We start from the raw sequence: 17,597 nt of genomic DNA on the forward strand, positions 1-17,597 counted from the left end.
GCGTCGAGGAGGCACACGCCACACTTCCTCACCGAAAGTTAAGGCGCGTTCCACAGAACGGCCACCTTCGCGCCTCGGCCCGGCGCGGATCTGGAAGACGCCCGGGGCTCAGCCTGGGCCCGAGGCGGAAGGCTCACGGCGAGACAAGGTAACTCGCGATGCCGCGCTGGGGTCCTTAGAGCCCAGGCCGTGACTGCGGCCCCGCCGGCCGCCAACCCAGCGGGCGCTTGACGTACCACGCTCGGGGCCCGACCTGGGGGAGAACCTGAACGCGGGGGCGTGGTCAGGAAGACGCCCCGCCCCCTATGGCCCCGCCCCGCCGGACGGTTTGATTAATGAGTCTCCCGATGCAGAGAGGCTCCCGGAGCACGCAGCCCCACAGCACAGCACCACAGGTGCCAGAGGACGTCGGCGGGTCCTGCCGTGGTGATCCGGCGCCTAGCTTGGCCCACAAGCAGTCTTCGCCTCGCACGAGCCCGCATAAAAGGCGCACCCGATCCGCTGGACGAAGATGGAGTGACCGGCGCGGTCCAGGCCACGCAGACCCGGCTAGACGCTTCAATTCCCGAGCAGCGGAGCCGAACCCCGCACAGCCCCTACAGGAAAGGTGAGGACCCGAGTCCGACCCCTGCCTCGCAGTTCCCGGACGTGGACGGGTGGTGGGTGCCTTAGTCTGAGATGAGGTCACAGGTCCCTCTGGCAGAAACCACCCCGGGCTCCTGCCGTCGCCCCTGGGGACCCCGAGCCTCCGGAACGCATAATGCGAGGGCGGCCGGCGCGGGCACCGCGGGCCACGGCGTGCTCTACGAGTTGACCCGCTCCATCTTTCCCGCGGGATGGGCAGGCTAATAATCCAGACGCGCGAACAAGTTCTGAACCTGAAATCTTCCTTCTCCCAGTATCGTAGCCCTCTTGACTAAATTGTTGGTGGAAAGTAAGGCTGGTTGGGCTTTCCTGGTGGCTCAGACGGTAAAGAATACGCCTGCAATGCGGAGACTTGGGTTCGATTCCTGAGTCAAGATTTCCCTGGAGAAGGAAATGGCAACCCACTCCAGTATTCTTGCTTGAAGAATCCCATGGACAGAGGAACCTGGTTGTCTACAGTCCACGGGGTCGCAAAGAATCGGACACGACTGAGCGACTAAGCACAGCACACAAGGCTGGTTGGTACCGGGGCCCTCCTGAGCCTTCTAACCAGTCTAGGAATCCTCGGGCCCCGCCACTCTCCCCAGACCCCGGAAGGCAAAAGTGCCCCAATCAAAAGGTGCTCAACTCTGAGATGGCCCGGAGCCACATCGGATGCTGGGGCGGGGTGCGCAGGGGGAGCGAGAGGGCTGCGCTTCCATCCGGGCTAAGCTCGACCAGCGCCGCGGCCTCACCGCGCCTTCGGTCCTTTGCAGGGAAGCCGCTATGGACCGCGGCGGCCCCGCAGGCAGCCCCCTGATCTCCAGCAGCGAGCCCGCGCCCCCGGTAGTCGCAGTCCGAGACTTGAGCCCCGGACGGACCGGGCCGGGACCCTCGGGCCCAGGCGGCGGCGCGCGGTCGGGAGGCGGGCGGCCGGCGGCCGCGAACGCGGCGCGGGAGCGCAGCCGCGTGCAGACTCTGCGGCACGCCTTCCTGGAGCTGCAGCGCACGCTGCCGTCGGTGCCGCCGGACACAAAGCTGTCCAAGCTGGACGTGCTGCTGCTGGCCACCACCTATATTGCGCACCTCACCCGCAGCCTGCAGGACGACGCCGAGGCGCCGGCGGACCCAGGACTGGGCGCCCTTCGCGGGGATGGTTACCTACACCCGGTCAAGGTAGGCGGGCAAGGCACTGAGGAGCCGGGCCCGGGAGCAAGGCACCATGACCTGCCGAGTCTGACACTGCTTGGGCAGATACCAGCGAGCTCTCACCGCTCCTTCCGGGTGAGACAGGGGACAGACCCGGAGAGCGATCTTCGCCTGCCAAGTCACCGGCAGGGAGGTCCCCACTGCACTAGGTTACTCCTTAACGGTTTGCAGGTAGTGGCTTAAACCTGGGGTGGCTTGGGTAGGGGGAGTCTCATGCCCCCTATAGGATGATGGAATCTACAGGATACCTTTCCTAGATGAGACGTTTTTCGGGGGTGCCTGGTGGGGTGCTTGGTTGCACATCCTGATAATTTTTAGTAATCAGAGCCTTTGAGGGTTTTAAATTTACATAATTATGTTTCCCCTTGTGATTTTTGTCAATTTTTTTAAAGTTTCACGAATTAAATAGGGTGATGGAATTATCTGTTGCTAACTCACCCTAGGAAACCAATGTTGAAATTTTTTTGTAAAATGAGACCGTTCTGCATCCCCATATGGTAAATTTTCAGTACATTTTAATGTTAACTATCATAGACTAGGAACTACCAAGAATGTTAGAAAAATTACAATGAGTTTATGTAATTTTCATAATAAATTGGCATGTATTTGTGTTCGGATTAAATACTATATTCAAATTCTTTAATGTACAAAATTAGCCAAGAGAGTTCCTCTTGTATAATATTTTTTACATTACATGTAGGTAGCAATGTACAAAATTGGTCAGGGTTTTGTTTAATACAGTTTTTATGATTATGATTTATTACCTATATTGCAATATTTAGACTCTCATCATCCTTTTCTCCTAGATCTAATTGTTTTTTAAATATTACATCGATCAGGCTTTCTGTTCAAAATGAATCTCCTTCCCTATATTTTCTAAAACTAAATATTCAAAATTTTTATTCTACTATTCACATTTTCACACACACAAATATAAAATTAAGACTTTGCCTTAAGTATATCAATGTTCAGTAAATTATTGAATAATCATTATTGAAATGAAGGTAAAATACATCCTCTAATATTAATTGAACTTAAAATTCTGTGGTAAGCTTTAACAAAATGTACTTTGCAAATGCAATCAACATGATGATATTCAAACTAGTTCAAATATTAAGTGTAAATATTTGAAGTATTATTTATTCATAATTATGATAGGCTATTCCATTCCATTCATGTGTTATATAACCTCAGCTGGAAATTTATTCATTACTAATTGAGGGGTTTTGTATATAACCATTAGTGTTATTAATCTATCAATATTAGATTAATATTAGGTACGTCAGATTGCTATTCAAATGTATCATTTATATTAGATTTCTTTTGACTTGACATTATACTCTAACAAATTTATTTCAACATTAAGTAGGCTTAATACAAAAGGCATCTGTTAAATGCCTCTTTGTGGGAGAGAGAAATCATATGAGAAATCCCGTTGTTTTTCACTTTTGTTTCTTGCAGTGCTTTTTTGAATGAGTAACGTTAAAACCATAATTTTCATGAATGCTAAAACCATAAATTTCATGTAACAATAAGCTTAACAAGAGTTTCTTTTTGCCCTAATTCCCATACCAAATGTTTTTGTAGTCTTATAACTCTTTAAAGAAAAATTATATCTCATTTGTCCTCTGAATCAATTGTTTTGATTTTAAAAGACAATTATAGGGATAATGAAAGATGGCCAAAGATTACCTCTTAAAATGAAATTGAGGGACTTCCCTGGTAGTCCAGTGGCTAAGCCTCTGTACTCTGAATGCATGGATGCCAGGATTCTATTCCTGGTTAGGGAACTAGACCCACAGCCATAGCTAAAGATCCTGCATGCTGGCAAGGAAGATCAGAGATCCCAGATGCCACAACTAAGACCTGGGCATATAAACAAATAAAAATAAATATTAAAAAATGAAATTGATGGTGGTTGAACAAATGACTAGCCTATTTTAAAATTATTTACTGGGTTTCTGCTATGTGCAAAGCACTGTTAAGAGAGTGAATACAATTAAGGGTAAGACTCAGTCCTTGCCCTAAATGAACATAGAATGGAGAAAAAGACATAAATACAATAACAGTATTATAAGACACAGGCTTCCCCAGTGCTGCTGCTGCTGCTGCTAAGTCGCTTCAGTCATGTCCGACTCTGTGTGACCCCATAGACGGCAGCCCACCAGACTCCCCTGTCCTTGGGATTCTCCAGGCAAGAACACTAACACTGGAGTGGGTTGCCGTTTCCTTCTCCAATACATGAAAGTGAAAAGTGAAAGTGAAGTCGCTCAGTTGTGTCTGACTCTTAGTGACCCCATGGACTGCAGCCCACCAGGCTCCTCCGTCCATGGGACTTTCCAGGCAAGAGTACTGGACTGGGTTGCCATTGCCTTCTCCGCTTCCCCAGTGGCTAAGCGGTAAGAATCTGCCTGCCAATGCAGGAGATGTGCGGGTTCATTCCCCGCATTGGGAAGATCCCCTTGCGGAGGAAATGGCAACCCACTCCAGTATTCTTGCCTGGAGAATCCCATGGACAGAGAAGCCTGACGGGCTATAGTCCATGGAGACGCAGAAGAGTCAGACTGGACTTAGCGACTGAACAACAACAATTTTAAGAGAGAATGCTGTACATGCCATAAGAGACTATAACCTTGTGCTGTGGCGATGCAGAGGAAAGAGATTCTGTGTACATAACTGAAACTGTTTGTGACACTTTATTTTACAGATACTACCAAAATACTTAAATATTAAGTCTGTTGATTAATCTAATGCCAAAGACATATTCTAATTATTTGTACTTTTTAATCTACAAAAGGTACTATAACCTTTAGTTAAAGAGTGTTCCAAAATGACTATTTTTCTTACAACATAGTATTACTGGGCCTTACTTTGATGATCAAAGATCCATTAACAAATATTTCAAGGCCATAATTTTGAATCATCAAAATAATCATCTTATCATCAGTATTGGAGATTTGGCATTGTTAGCATTGTTGGGAATTTACAGTAAGAGTACCTCAAGAGACTTGCCCATTGGTCCCGTGGTTAAGATTCTGTGCCTTCCAATGCAGGGGGCCAGGGTTACATCCCTGGTCAGGGAACCAGATCCTGAATACCGTAAGAACCTACATGCTGAAGCTAAGACCCGGCACAGCCAAATAAATTCTAAAAAAAGAAGCTCTCCTGAGAATCTTAAAAAAAAAAAAAAAAGAATACCTCAAATGCAACTGGAAGGTTTAAGAGACTGGGATCCCAGAGGATAGGCTAAAACAACACTTTATATGCATTTGGGATGTGAACAGTTCTGATCAGCACCAGCATCCGAAAGAGCAGAACTCCAAGAGAACAGGGCTGTATTTCAGTTACTTACATTGTAAGAAAAGCACTGTTGGCTTTATTAATTGCATTAGCCCTGGAGAATCATTGTTGATAACACAGATAAACAGTAATTTTTAAAAATAAATTTTATTACTTTGTTTTGTTATTTTGGAATCATTTAACTCCAAAAATCAAGAATATATATTTTTAAAGTCTTTTATTTCCGGTTTAGTTCTGGTTAATTGTATGAGTGCATTAGATTGTTCTAAGCTAATGAAACTACATAATTTTAAATATGCCTTCTTAGGTAAAGTAGAAAGTCAAGATTGTGTTAATCTACACAATGCTAAAACAGACCATTGAGAAGTGAAATGTAAATCAGTCACCTGTTTTTTTTGGCGTGATGCTGCCGTGCAACCTAACCAATATTTTATTTATATGTTTATTTCTAACTCCTAAAACTATTTGTGTGTCTACTTAAATTCATTAAAAAAAATTTTTAGTAGCCTTTTTGAAAATCCAGGGACACAAAGTTATTAAAAAGGAAACTTTACGAAGTTCATGAAATATCAGGCAAAACTCCACATAAACATTTTTAGGTTTTTTTCATAAATTACATATAAATTACTTATGTAGTGTGTGCACTCAGTCACTCAGTGGTGTCTGACTCTTGGCAGCCCCACTGACTGTAGCTCGCCAGGCTCCTCTGTCCATGAAATTTTCCAGGCAAGAATACTCAAGTGGGGTGCCATTTCCTGCTCTAGGGGATCTTCCCTACCCAGGGATCAAACCCTCATGTCTTGCATTGGCAAGACAGTTCTTTACCCAGATACTTTACCTCTGGGCCACCTGGGAAGGCCACTTACCTACTAGCAAGGCTGTAGAGCAGATCCCTTCATTGGTCTCCACTCTTGGTTGCATGCTTTAGAGTGATTCTCAATACAGTGAAACCCAGGTAACACATAGAATTAACAGGGAGCATTCAGTAATACTTTTATTTTATTTATTTTTTAATGTGTTTTAATTCACATTCTCAAATTATTATTATCTACATTCTCAAGTGTAGAATTCTCAAATTACATTTGAGGTTTGAGCATGAGATTTTTATACTCATGAAAATGTGGCAGTAGTGTAAAAGATTGAAAAGTGCAGATTTAGGGACTTCCCTGGTGGTCCAGTGGCCAAGACTGCATGCTCCCAGTGCAAGGGGCCAGGGATTGATCCCTGGTCAAGGAACCAGATCCCCACATATGGCAACTAAGAGTTCACCTTCCACAACTAAAAGACCCTGTATGCTGCAAGTAAAGATCTTGCATGCCTCAACAAAGTTCGAGGATCCCACATGCTGCAACTAACATCTGACACATCCAAATTAATTAATTAAGTCTTTTAAAAATAAAAGCACTTGTTTATGATATGCCTGAAAATCTGCACTTCAAATTGATGATCTATGCCCTATACTACTTGCTGGACGTGGTGATCAGCTCAGACTGTGATAACAAAATACCACAGACGGGTAGATGAAACAACAGAAATTTATTTTCTCACAGTTGGAAGCTGGAAAATTCAAGATCATGGTGTTGGCCAACTCACTTCCTAGCGAGAGCTCTCTTCTGTCTTGCATTTGGCCAACTTCACTCTTTCTCAAAGAAGGGGAGCTCTACCTCTTCTTAAAAGGCCACTAATCCTATCATGAGGGACCCACCCTCATGACCTCATCTAACCATAATTACCTCTCCAAATTATCATCACACTGGGGGTTAGAGCATTAACAAGTAAGTTTTGGGGGAACACAAATGTTCACTCCATAATACCATGACACTGGATTCTTCAGTATAATGCAGGCCTTAACTCTGGTCTAACAATGCCAAATTCAGACATATCAAAAAATCCCAGGCAAATTTCTAAAACGCTTCACATTCCCAACTGGTCAAGGGAATCCCAGGAATAGGACCAATATGATACATCCAGAGCATACACGAATGCACTTCTATGATTTAAAACAAAACCTGAAATGGATTTGCAAAAATAAATAATAGTCAGTCTTATTACTGTATTGAATATAAAATACAAGTTTGTTTATAGGAAGATTATATAGGAGTGGAACATTTTAAATTCCAAGTAACACAGATGTTGTATTTAATCTGTGTTGAAGTTCTGCTAGATTCTGAGCAGAATAATCTGACTTTAGGACTCTGAAATGATCTAAACCACATTGGAGCAAGTTCAGTTATCACATCTGGAGGCATAAAACTCACATGCTTACTTATTATTCCTTATGCTACATTTTACATCTGGAATCCCAGTTGAGGTGACAGTCCCTGTATTTGGAAGGCTTATAAGGCAGGCTTATATTATTCCAGATAAGAATTGGCTCTACCTGATACTTTTATGAAGAGGTCCAGTCTGATTTAATTGTTCTGGAGTGTGATTTGGCCATTAGTTTTTGTTTTTTTTTAAAGCTCCCATGTGATCCTAATGTGCAACTTGTGTTGAAAAGCCAGAGCTCTTATGAACTTTTAAAAAATTTATTTATTTATTCATTTATTTACTGGATGTATTGGGTCTTCATTGCTGTGCACGGGCTTTCTCTGGTTGTGGCAGATGGGGATTACTCTCCGGTCGGGCTTCTCATTGCAGTGGTTCCTCTTGTGGAACACGGGCTCTCAAGCATGGGCTCAGTTGCCCTACAGCATGTGGAATCTTCCTGGACCAGGGAACCTATGTTCCCTGCATTAGCAGGCAGATTCTTAACCACTGTACCACCAGGGAAGTCCTCTTATGGACTTTGAATTGTTAATAACAGTACCTCTGTTTGAGCACCATGGATTATCTTCCAGGCATTTAAGAACATTTCAAGGACCACCCTTTCCACTGGTGGTCCAGTGGCTAAGACTCTGTGCTCCCAGTGCAGGAGGCCCAGGTTTGACCCTTGGTCAGGGAACTAGATCCCACATATCACAACTAAAGATTCTGCATGCCACAACTCCTGTATGCTGCAATAAAAATTGAAGATCCTGTGTGCCACAACTGAAGCCTGGCAGAGCCAAATAAATATATTAATTTTAATTTTAAGTTTTTTTTTTTTAAAAGAACATTTCATGGTGCTGTGTAACCAGCAGTCTGCCCATGTACATTCACTGGTGAAAGTAGCCTGCTGCTCACAGCAGTGTTTACTCTCTGGAGAGTGTGGGACCCCACTGCCGACCTCAGAGAATTGCACTTTAGTCTAAAGACTTATCTTTGTATTTAAAAAAAAAAAACCACAGTATTTCTCTGATTAGTATTCCAAAGACCTTAAACCAAAATTATATGACCCTCCCCTCTAAGAAAAAAAAGTCCATCCTGAAAGTATTACCTGTGTAGTATATTTTTTCATCATCCTGTTTGGAAATTAATTATATTATTTGAGAGGCTGGCCATTTTAAAGGTGAATTTAGAAAAGTCACAATCAGAATAGAAATGTGATAATGACTGAAGGTTAGAGCGTGTGATGCCAGTACAAGCAGACATTTAATCTAGGTGTTGTAGCTGTGTAACCCCGAACATTCTAATATTTGCAACTTCCGGATATTGCTTTTAGCAGAATAAAATGTTTAGGTAGGTGAATTAGTCACTTTTCATTGTAATCCTTTGACAAATGTAGATGCATAATACCACATATAACTTTTTAAAACATTTTTAAAGCCAGGGATTTTGTTTAAGGTTGAGTTTACAGTTAAAACATTGTAGATAGATAAATTTTCCTACATCTAAATATATTTATTCTTCATAATTTTTTGCAGTTCTGGTCCACATGCACGCATATTATTTCATACAGTTATAATCAGAGTCTGGGTATATTTTAAATTTTGCTGTTAGCATTAATAAACATTTTTTTGTCATCACTTAAACTTTGTAATCACTGTTGTTACTAGCTACATAGTATTGCATTTGCATTGAAGCATTAGGAATTTTTAATATTATAATTGCACACTGTAGATACTAACTTTTGGATTATTGTTTAAATATTCTTTTTCAGAAATGGCCCATGCGATCAAGATTGTACATTGGTGCTACTGGTCAGTTTCTGAAGCATCCTGTCTCTGGAGAAAAAACAAATCATGACAATATTCCAACAGACTCTCAGCCTTAGGCTCTCCCCTGATGGGAGCTGGTAGAAAGTGATGTTGTTGTTTTTAACTGATATGAAATAACTATATTTATTACATCAGACATAACAAGCATTATTTCTGAAAGTTTTCACGTGAATCCATAGTTGGATATTCTAATTTATCTAATCTAAGTAAATGTGGAATGAAATCCTCAGTCAAGTGTAAAAATACACAGCTTGTCCATTCAGTATGAGAGAGTCACTACTATAAATTGCAGAAGAAACTAATGGGAAAAAAAAAAACCCACACAACAACAAAGAATTGTGTATATAGCCAAAAATACATATGTTTTCTATAGTGTATCTATCACAAGCTCATCTGTACAATCTTCCTGGTTTAAAAAAATTAAAACTGGGTTTGTAAAACACCAGTATTTCATTTTTGAGAAAACCGGCCTGTGCTTAAAATTGGTCTAAGAAGCCATTCCAGCTGGAAGGTGCTAGATCATTTACTCAGTTTTAGCTGAATATATGTGAGGACTATTGAACTATATGGCGACACAGTAACTTCTATAACTGTTTTTCCCTCTTAGAAAACTTGTTTGGAATATTAGAAATGGTTTGCTTCCTAGGACAAGTCTTGGCCGCCTTCCTAGAGGATTATTAAATATCTTACTGTGTTTCCAAATTATGGAAGGCACTGGGCCTCCCTGCAACCCTGTGCGAACAGCAGATGGTTGTCACTGGGCAGCAGGGTTTGCCACCCTCCCTGCCCCCCAGTCACACCATATTCACCCTACTCTCTGGTCCTGCACTAGGTAAGCAGGTTTAGCTGTAGCCCCTAGAGACAGTGGCATGTTCAGGCCTGTCGGGGGCCTCCAGTGAACCCCTTGACTTCACAGTCACAACCTTGGCCAGGTTCCTTCTCCCCTTGTCAGCTGCTGTTCATAGTGAACCTACCTGACCCTTATGAAACAGGAGAAGTCCTTTCTGACTTGGGACTTCTGGGGCTGATCTGTACCTTGAAGAGGTCTAAGGACACAGAGTGACCATCCTGAGATACAGGATGCTCCAATTTGGACCCACAAGCAGGAAAAGCCCTCTGCTCTGGGTCTCTCCCACTGTCCCGCACATGAAGTACCCAGGGAGCAGCTCTTTTGCCTGACTGAACCAGTGGTTTCAGTTCTGGCAGGAACTTGATGGTCCTAGCTGAGAAGTGGGGATATTTATCAGGGAACACATCAAATCTCAAAACAACAGAGTGTAGTAGAGACACTTGTTTAAATTATTAGTCTCTTTTGTCATCTTTGCTGATTTAGATTCCCTTTTATCTCCCTTTCTTATTTTTCTCCTCACTCTTTACTATTTCACTGTCCAGGTGTGTGAAGGTCATTCATTTCTTGATAACCTGCAGTTTTAAAGTTGTGGGTTTGTCCAAGATTATAAAATAGAAATGTGTATGAATGGCTTTGGTTGAATTAAGATAGCAGCTGAACCACCATTTCATTTCCTCCTCCATTTAACTCTAGCTTTTGGCAGTGAAATGAAATAAAAGACTATTTGAAGGCAAAGTTGATTTGAGGATGATCATGTCTTGGCTCATGTCTGATAGTTTGTAACTTTTATTTTAATGTGAATATACTCATTGTAATGTGACCAAAGCATGTCTTTAAAAAGAAAAGGCATATAATAAAAAATGTCTGCATATTAATATGTAGCAAAAATGTTTGTATATTTAAATATTTGTGAGTATACTTACCCATTCATATGCCATTGAAAGGAATACAAAATAAAATGAGATGGATTCAGCCATTCATTATTATAAATTATTAGAATAAAAAAGTGCTAAAAATAATCTTTTAAGGAATGAAATCAGAACTTCTTTAAAGTTACCTGGAACTGAACTGAAAACACTAAATGTGATAGCAAGAATTTCAGGGGGAAAATGCCGTTTTTAAAGCGTTTAGTTGGGGAATAATTACAATTGTTGTTGAATTATCAGACTTTTCTAAATCCTCCTTCTAAATTATTAGTCACTGTCTTAACAGTATTACTTTTTATTTCTTCTTGTCCAGTTACAAATGTTTTAATGCCAAAGAACTATAGTTCTCTCATAAGCTTTATAACATTTTATTAAATTCCTAAATATGGTAACAGCGTTTGGTAGGTTGGAAAACTTGAGGTGAAATTGCATATTTTCACTCAAAGTTTAAAAGAAGCATGCTGTTTAATTAATGGTGCATGGTCAAGATAAAGGATATTACTAAAATAAAATAAAGTACCAATTTGAAAATTAGTTTAGTCTGTTATATCTATCTCTGAAGTTATTTAACAAATACCTATTGCAACACTTGAAAATCTTTCTAGAAGATAGACACCTACTTGGTATTAGCTTCTTCACCATGCTATCTTTAGTGGAGTATGTAATATGGAGGGGAAGAGGGTATACTGGATCACCATATTATCCCATAATATGCAAGGGAAATCCTCCTTTAAGTGTCTTCAGTTCACTCACCTCTCTCAGTAATAGTCATATATTTACGATTCCTCGGTAGTGGTAATTTGGGTGGATGAGGAAATACCTTTTCAGAAGCATAACCAGTTCTAATAGACCTTTAAAATATTTGTTGCTTCTTTTTCTGATTATAAAAATGCTTACAATGCAGTTTGTGTGTCAATTATACATCAGTAAAGCTACATTAAAAAGTATAAACATACCTGTTTTAAAAAATAATAATGAAAAGGAATGAAGTGGAAAAGTAAAAGTCTCACAGTGGAAATGGTTGTTTAGAACAGAGTGAAGGTGAAAGTATCTGTTTCACACATTATTTGGTGATAGAAAATACTGGTTTTAGGGACTTCGTTGGTGGTCCAGTGTCCAGGACTCCATGCTCCCAAAGCAGAGGACCTGGGTTTGACCCCTGGTTGGGGGAACTAGATCCCACATGCCATAACTAAGATACAGTGTAGTCAAGTAAATAAATAAAAATAAATATTTTAAAAAACTTTTTATATTTTGATAAGGCTTTTTTGATCCAACTACTTCAATCTGCAGTTATTGATAATCCTAAACAGTAATTTTCTTATCTACTCATGGAGAATTTATTTAAAGTAAGAAAAAGCTATAAGAAAAGTAAATAAATGCTAGTTGTCCTCACTGAAATGCACAGTATTTTAGTTGAAATTGCTTTTTAGGTTAAATTATTCAATAATTTTTCCTTTTTCCAAAGGGTCTCATTTTATATTCATGAAGGCAGCTAGCCAGTTATTATCAGAAAGAAAGCTTTCAAGCTCTAATAAGATCTCTTTTTTTGGTTTAGGTTTTTGTGTTTGTTTGGGGGGAGGGGGGTGGGTTATAGAATAATTCTATATATATTTTCCAGCAGTATTTAATCTTTTTATTTAGTCTTCAGTGTGTCAATAGTGCCATTCTGAGGAAATAATCCAATCCAGACCAAACATCTCCACCATGGCCGACATAATTCCGTTAGAAATCAACACATGAATTGTATTTGGCATCTTTTAAGACACTTTGCATGCTGGCTGTATATAAAACTGTATTCTTAGCTGGCAGGGAGAAGAAATGATAAGTCAAACAGATTGCTTCTGATCCAGATTCATATATTAGATACCTTGAGAGGGCAGTTTAACCTAAATGCTCTTTCCTAGCTCTGTATGCTGCTGCTGCTGCTTCTAAGTCACTTCAGTCGTGTTCGACTCTGTGCGACCCCATAGACGGCAGCCCACCAGGCTCCCCCATCCCTGGGATTCTCCAGGCAAGAACACTGGAGTGGGTTGCCATTTCTTTCTCCAATGCATGAAAGTGGAAAGTGAAAAATGAAAGTGAAGTCGCTCAGTCGTGTCCGACTCTTAGCGACCCCATGGACTGCAGCCCACCAGGCTCCTCCGTCCATGGGATTTTCTAGGCAAGAGTACTGGAGTGGGTTGCCATTGCCTTCTCCAAAGGGAGTACTACAAAATTGTATATCTCAAAAAACTACTTTTATTTTGCTGCACACTGGTAGCTGGTGTCTTATATGTGGTTATTTTATTGAAAAAAATAAATGCCCCTTAAATCCTGTAGATTTGCTTTCTATAAACTTTGAGTACAGCACAGATGGTACTGCAGCACAGTTGGGAATGAGGGACATTAAATATTCTTGCCCAACTACATAAGCCCGGGAAAGGCTTCCCTTCCTATGTTTACACAAGCCTTAGTTTCAACTCATAAGAGAAACCAGTTCAGTGAAATATACCTCAATCAGTCAGACTTTCATTATAAATTATACCACAGCACAGAGCTGTCAGAAGCTTTTAAATTATAAACTGAAGAATAGTCTTAACTATTAGGCTTAAAGATTATGTCAATAGTCATTTCCTGTACACATGAATGTTACTGAAGAAATGCATGCATTCCTGCCCTCTCAGGACCAAGAAGTATGTCCATGGGGAGGTCTGGGGATGAACTTAAATCACTTGTCTCTGTTTTTATGGCCATTAAAAACTGGGGGCCTTTTAAAACAATGTGAGGTCTAAATAAGAACTGATTTTAGATGTTCTTATTTTCAAATAAGTTCTGAAGTCACTTAATTTACAACCTTTAAATGTGTGCTATTATAAGGCACCTAAATGCTTTACATACTTATCTATGTAAGCATGTCTTGCATGTCAAAATTTTTAAATTAAGTTTATATTTTTCAAAGGCCCATACAAAACTGTCCTTACTGTGTGTAGCACACCTGTACCTCTTGCTGACAGTAAGCCCCTAGACCAGAGCCCTCTTGAAACTGCAATAATAGCACTTGCAATAATAATAATTTCACTTGCAATAATAGCAAGTGAAAAAAGTGGGGTTCAACAGCAGAGATGTGCTACAGTCCATGAAGTCACAAAGACTCGGACACAATTTTGCAACTGAATAACAACAGCAATGGCAGAGACAGGAGAGTCGAGAGGAGAGAGAGGTGAGAAGCAGGAAGCTATTTCCAGATCCTCCTCTCAGAAGGAGGAGGCCTGGTCCACCCATGTTCAGTCAGGACAGGTGTGATGTTCTGGGACACACAGGAGAGACTGCCTTGAAATGAACCTGACTTCCAGCTAAGATCAATCCATCACTGCAATAAGCACCAGGCTTAGTGTTTGCCCTCAACAAACTGCCCCTTGCCTTTTCTCCTCTTGCCCTCAGTGCACAGTTGATGTGAAATAATTCCCTGGTAGCTCAGCTGGTAAAGAATCTGCCTGCAATGCAGGAGAGCCCGGTTCAATTCGTGGGTTGGGAAAATCCCGTGAAGAAGGGATAGGCTACTCACTCCAGTACTCTTGAGCTTCCCTGGTGGCTCAGACAGTAAAGAATCTGCCTCTAATGCAAGAGACCTGGGTTCAGTCCCTGAGTTGGGAAGATCCCCTGGAGGAGGGCATGGCAATCCACTCCAGTGTTCTTGCCTGGAGAATCCCAAGGACAGAGGTGCCTGGCCAGCTACAGTCCATGGGATCACAAACAGTCCGACATGACTGAGTGACTAATCACAGCACAGCAATAGCTAAGAAAGTACACGCAGGCAGCTCAAAGCAAGTCAGGATTGTCGTTTCTGGCTGGTTAGATGTTAGAAAAGGGTTAAAGATGATAAGGTGAAGCATAACACAAAAACCCAAGAAGCTGGGCTTCCCTAGTGGTCCAGTGCAGGAGACGTGGGCTCAGTCCCGGATCTGGGAAGATCCTACATCCTGTGGAGCAACTAAGCCCGCGTGCCACAGCTACTGAAGCCCAAGTGCTGTAGAGCCTGTGACCCACAGAGAAACCACTGCAGTGAGAAGCCCTCGAACCACAACTAGAGCGTAACTCCCGCTTTCTGCAACTAGAGAAAGCCAAAGTGCAGCAACAGAGACGCAGCACAGCCAAAAATAAATTTTTAAATAAATGAATAAATAAAAACCAAGAAGCCACGAAAGAAAAGCTCGGTAATTTTGACTATGTAAAATTCATAAAACGAAAGAAAAAACATAAGGTAAAGATACCGAAAAAAAAAAAAAAAAACCTTGGGAAAAAAGCCACAACACATGATATCCACACTAGTAATCTCCTTTGTATAATGCAGCTCTCAGATTTAAAAAGACCAGCTACTCAGAAAAATGCCGCAAATGATGTGAGTACGAAGTTCATAAAAAGAAACCAAACACCCAGTATCTTTATGAAAAGACACATGAACTGACCTAAGAAATGTACATTTTAAAAAGCAATGAAATAAAATATTTCACCTATCTGAATGCTATAAACTATCCAATTATAAAATAAGTCCTGGGGATGTAATATACAATATGGTAAATATAGTAATATCTGTATTGTATATTTGAAAGTTGCTAAGAGAGTAGATCTTAAAAATTCTTAACACAAGAAAAAAATTATAATTATGTGAGGTGATGTTAACTAAACTTGTAGGAATCATTTTGATATATATCATTATGTAATACCTCTTAAACTTATACAGTGTTATATGTCAATTATATCTCAATAAAACTGGGAGGGAGAATGTGTAAGTGATGTTGACTAATTTTTCTGGTATACTAGAGTTAACTTGTTTTAACCATAATGCTTGAGTATTTATGTTTTTGATGAAAATTAACCTTTGTCATTTTTATCCTCCTGCCTTTTCTCTCCCAGGTTAAATTAAATGGAGAAATGTGACCAAAAAAGAATGACATAAAGTAAAATACCCATTTTTAGTGAGGGTGGGGAAATGATGATTATAGCACTGTTGGAGTATCAGTTCAGATCAGTTCAGTCGCTCAGTCGTGTCCGACTCTGTGCGACCCCATGAATTGCAGCACACCAGGCCTCCCTGTCCATCACCAACTCCCGGAGTTCACTCAAACTCACGTCCATTAAGTCGGTGATGCCATCCAGCCATCTCATCCTCTGTCATCCCTTTCTCCTCCTGCCCTCAATCCCTCCCAGCATCAGAGTCTTTTCCAGTGAGTCAACTCTTCGCATGAGGTGGCCAAAGTACTGGAGTTTCAACTTTAGCATCATTCCTTCCAAAGAAATACCAGGGCTGATCTTAAGAATGGACTGGTTGGATCTCCTTGCAGTCCAAGGGCCTCTCAAAAGTCTTCTCCAGCACCACAGTTCAAAAGCATCAATTCTTCAGCGCTCAGCTTTCTTCACAGTCCAACTCTCACATCCATACATGACCAGTGGAAAAATCATAGCCTTGACTAGATGGACCTTTGTTGGCAAAGTAATGTTTCTGCTTTTGAATATGCTATCTAGGTTGGTCATAACTTTTCTTCCAAGGAGTAAGTGTCTTTTAATTTCATGGCTGCAAGCTTTTTAAACACAGTTTCACCATCTCTCTCTCAATATGTTAAGTGTACATACCCTGACTTAGCAATTCTACATTAAAGAATTTGCCTAATGATATACAATTTTAAAAATATATAACAATAATTATTGTAGGTATTCATCATCTTTTGTCTCATCATCTGTATACTTAAAAGTTTCCCCTGCCTTCTGTACTGGCTGCACTCAAGTAACCTACCAAAAATGCAAACCTGAGGATGTGATGTACTTGATCAAATCCATTCAATGGTTCCTCATTGTGTAAAAGCAGGTCTAACCCCTTAACTTGGCTTATGAAACCTCTGTCTATATCACTGCCCACAGTCCTCTACGACTGCCTATTTTACACTTTGTGTGTGTGTGTGTGCCTGTGTGCTCAGTCATGTCTGACTCTTCGTGACCCCATAGACTGTAGCCTGCCAGGCTCCCCTCTGTCCATGGGATTCTCCAGGCAAGAATATTGCAGTGAGTTGCCATTTCCTACTCCAGGTGATCTTCCCGACTTAAGGATCAATCATCATCTCTGTGTCTCCTGCATTGGCAGGCGGGTCCTTTACCACTGAGCCACCTGGGAAGCCCACCCATTTTATACTTCAGGTTATAGTACACACACACACACACACACACACACACACACAGAGCTGTTTCATGCTTCAGTGCTTTTGTTCATCAATCATCAGTTGGTCCACAAATATTTTCTTAATACTATGGCATGCATTGTTCACTGCTTGTCATATCAGTTAGGAATTGCATTCAGCTGCTAATTAGAAAGTCTGAACCATACTGGCTTCAATAAATTAGGGCTTTATTCTCTCCTGTAAAAGAAATCTACAAGTAGGAGGTCCAGGGCTGGTAAGATGACTTTGTAAATTGATAAATTTACAGGGGCCAAAGCTTCTACATATTTCTCCTTTGCCAGAAGTGAGTTACAAGGTCGCCCCTAGGTGTAAGGGAGGTGTATCTATCAGTCTGGGTTTGGAATGGTATCTGCTCTTGCTCAGTTAAAAACAGTCAGACTTCTTACAAGGAATTACT

At 41.1% G+C, this 17,597-nt stretch overlaps 1 protein-coding gene across 1 annotated transcript; it reads left to right on the top strand.

The window, feature by feature from the left end:
* Positions 1–205: 205 nt before the first annotated feature.
* On the top strand, positions 206–12,541 carry TCF24 (transcription factor 24). Its single transcript, XM_070382310.1, has 3 exons — positions 206–607; positions 1,401–1,800; positions 9,155–12,541. Exons 1-3 carry the CDS (start codon positions 336–338, stop codon positions 9,266–9,268), a joined length of 786 nt encoding a protein of 261 aa, XP_070238411.1. The 5' UTR covers positions 206–335; the 3' UTR covers positions 9,269–12,541.
* Positions 12,542–17,597: the final 5,056 nt, after the last annotated feature.

The sequence above is a fragment of the Bos mutus genome, chromosome 14, assembly GCF_027580195.1.
Source record: "Bos mutus isolate GX-2022 chromosome 14, NWIPB_WYAK_1.1, whole genome shotgun sequence".
In the NCBI taxonomy this organism is placed as follows: domain Eukaryota; kingdom Metazoa; phylum Chordata; class Mammalia; order Artiodactyla; family Bovidae; genus Bos; species Bos mutus.

Coding starts and splice junctions, on each gene's coding strand:
- TCF24 (XM_070382310.1), top strand. CDS start 336: ATGAGTCTCCCGATGCAGAGAGGCTCCCGGAGCACGCAGCCCCACAGC. Junction 608..1,400: donor GCACAGCCCCTACAGGAAAG/GTGAGGACCCGA, acceptor GGTCCTTTGCAG/GGAAGCCGCTATGGACCGCG. Junction 1,801..9,154: donor GTTACCTACACCCGGTCAAG/GTAGGCGGGCAA, acceptor ATTCTTTTTCAG/AAATGGCCCATGCGATCAAG.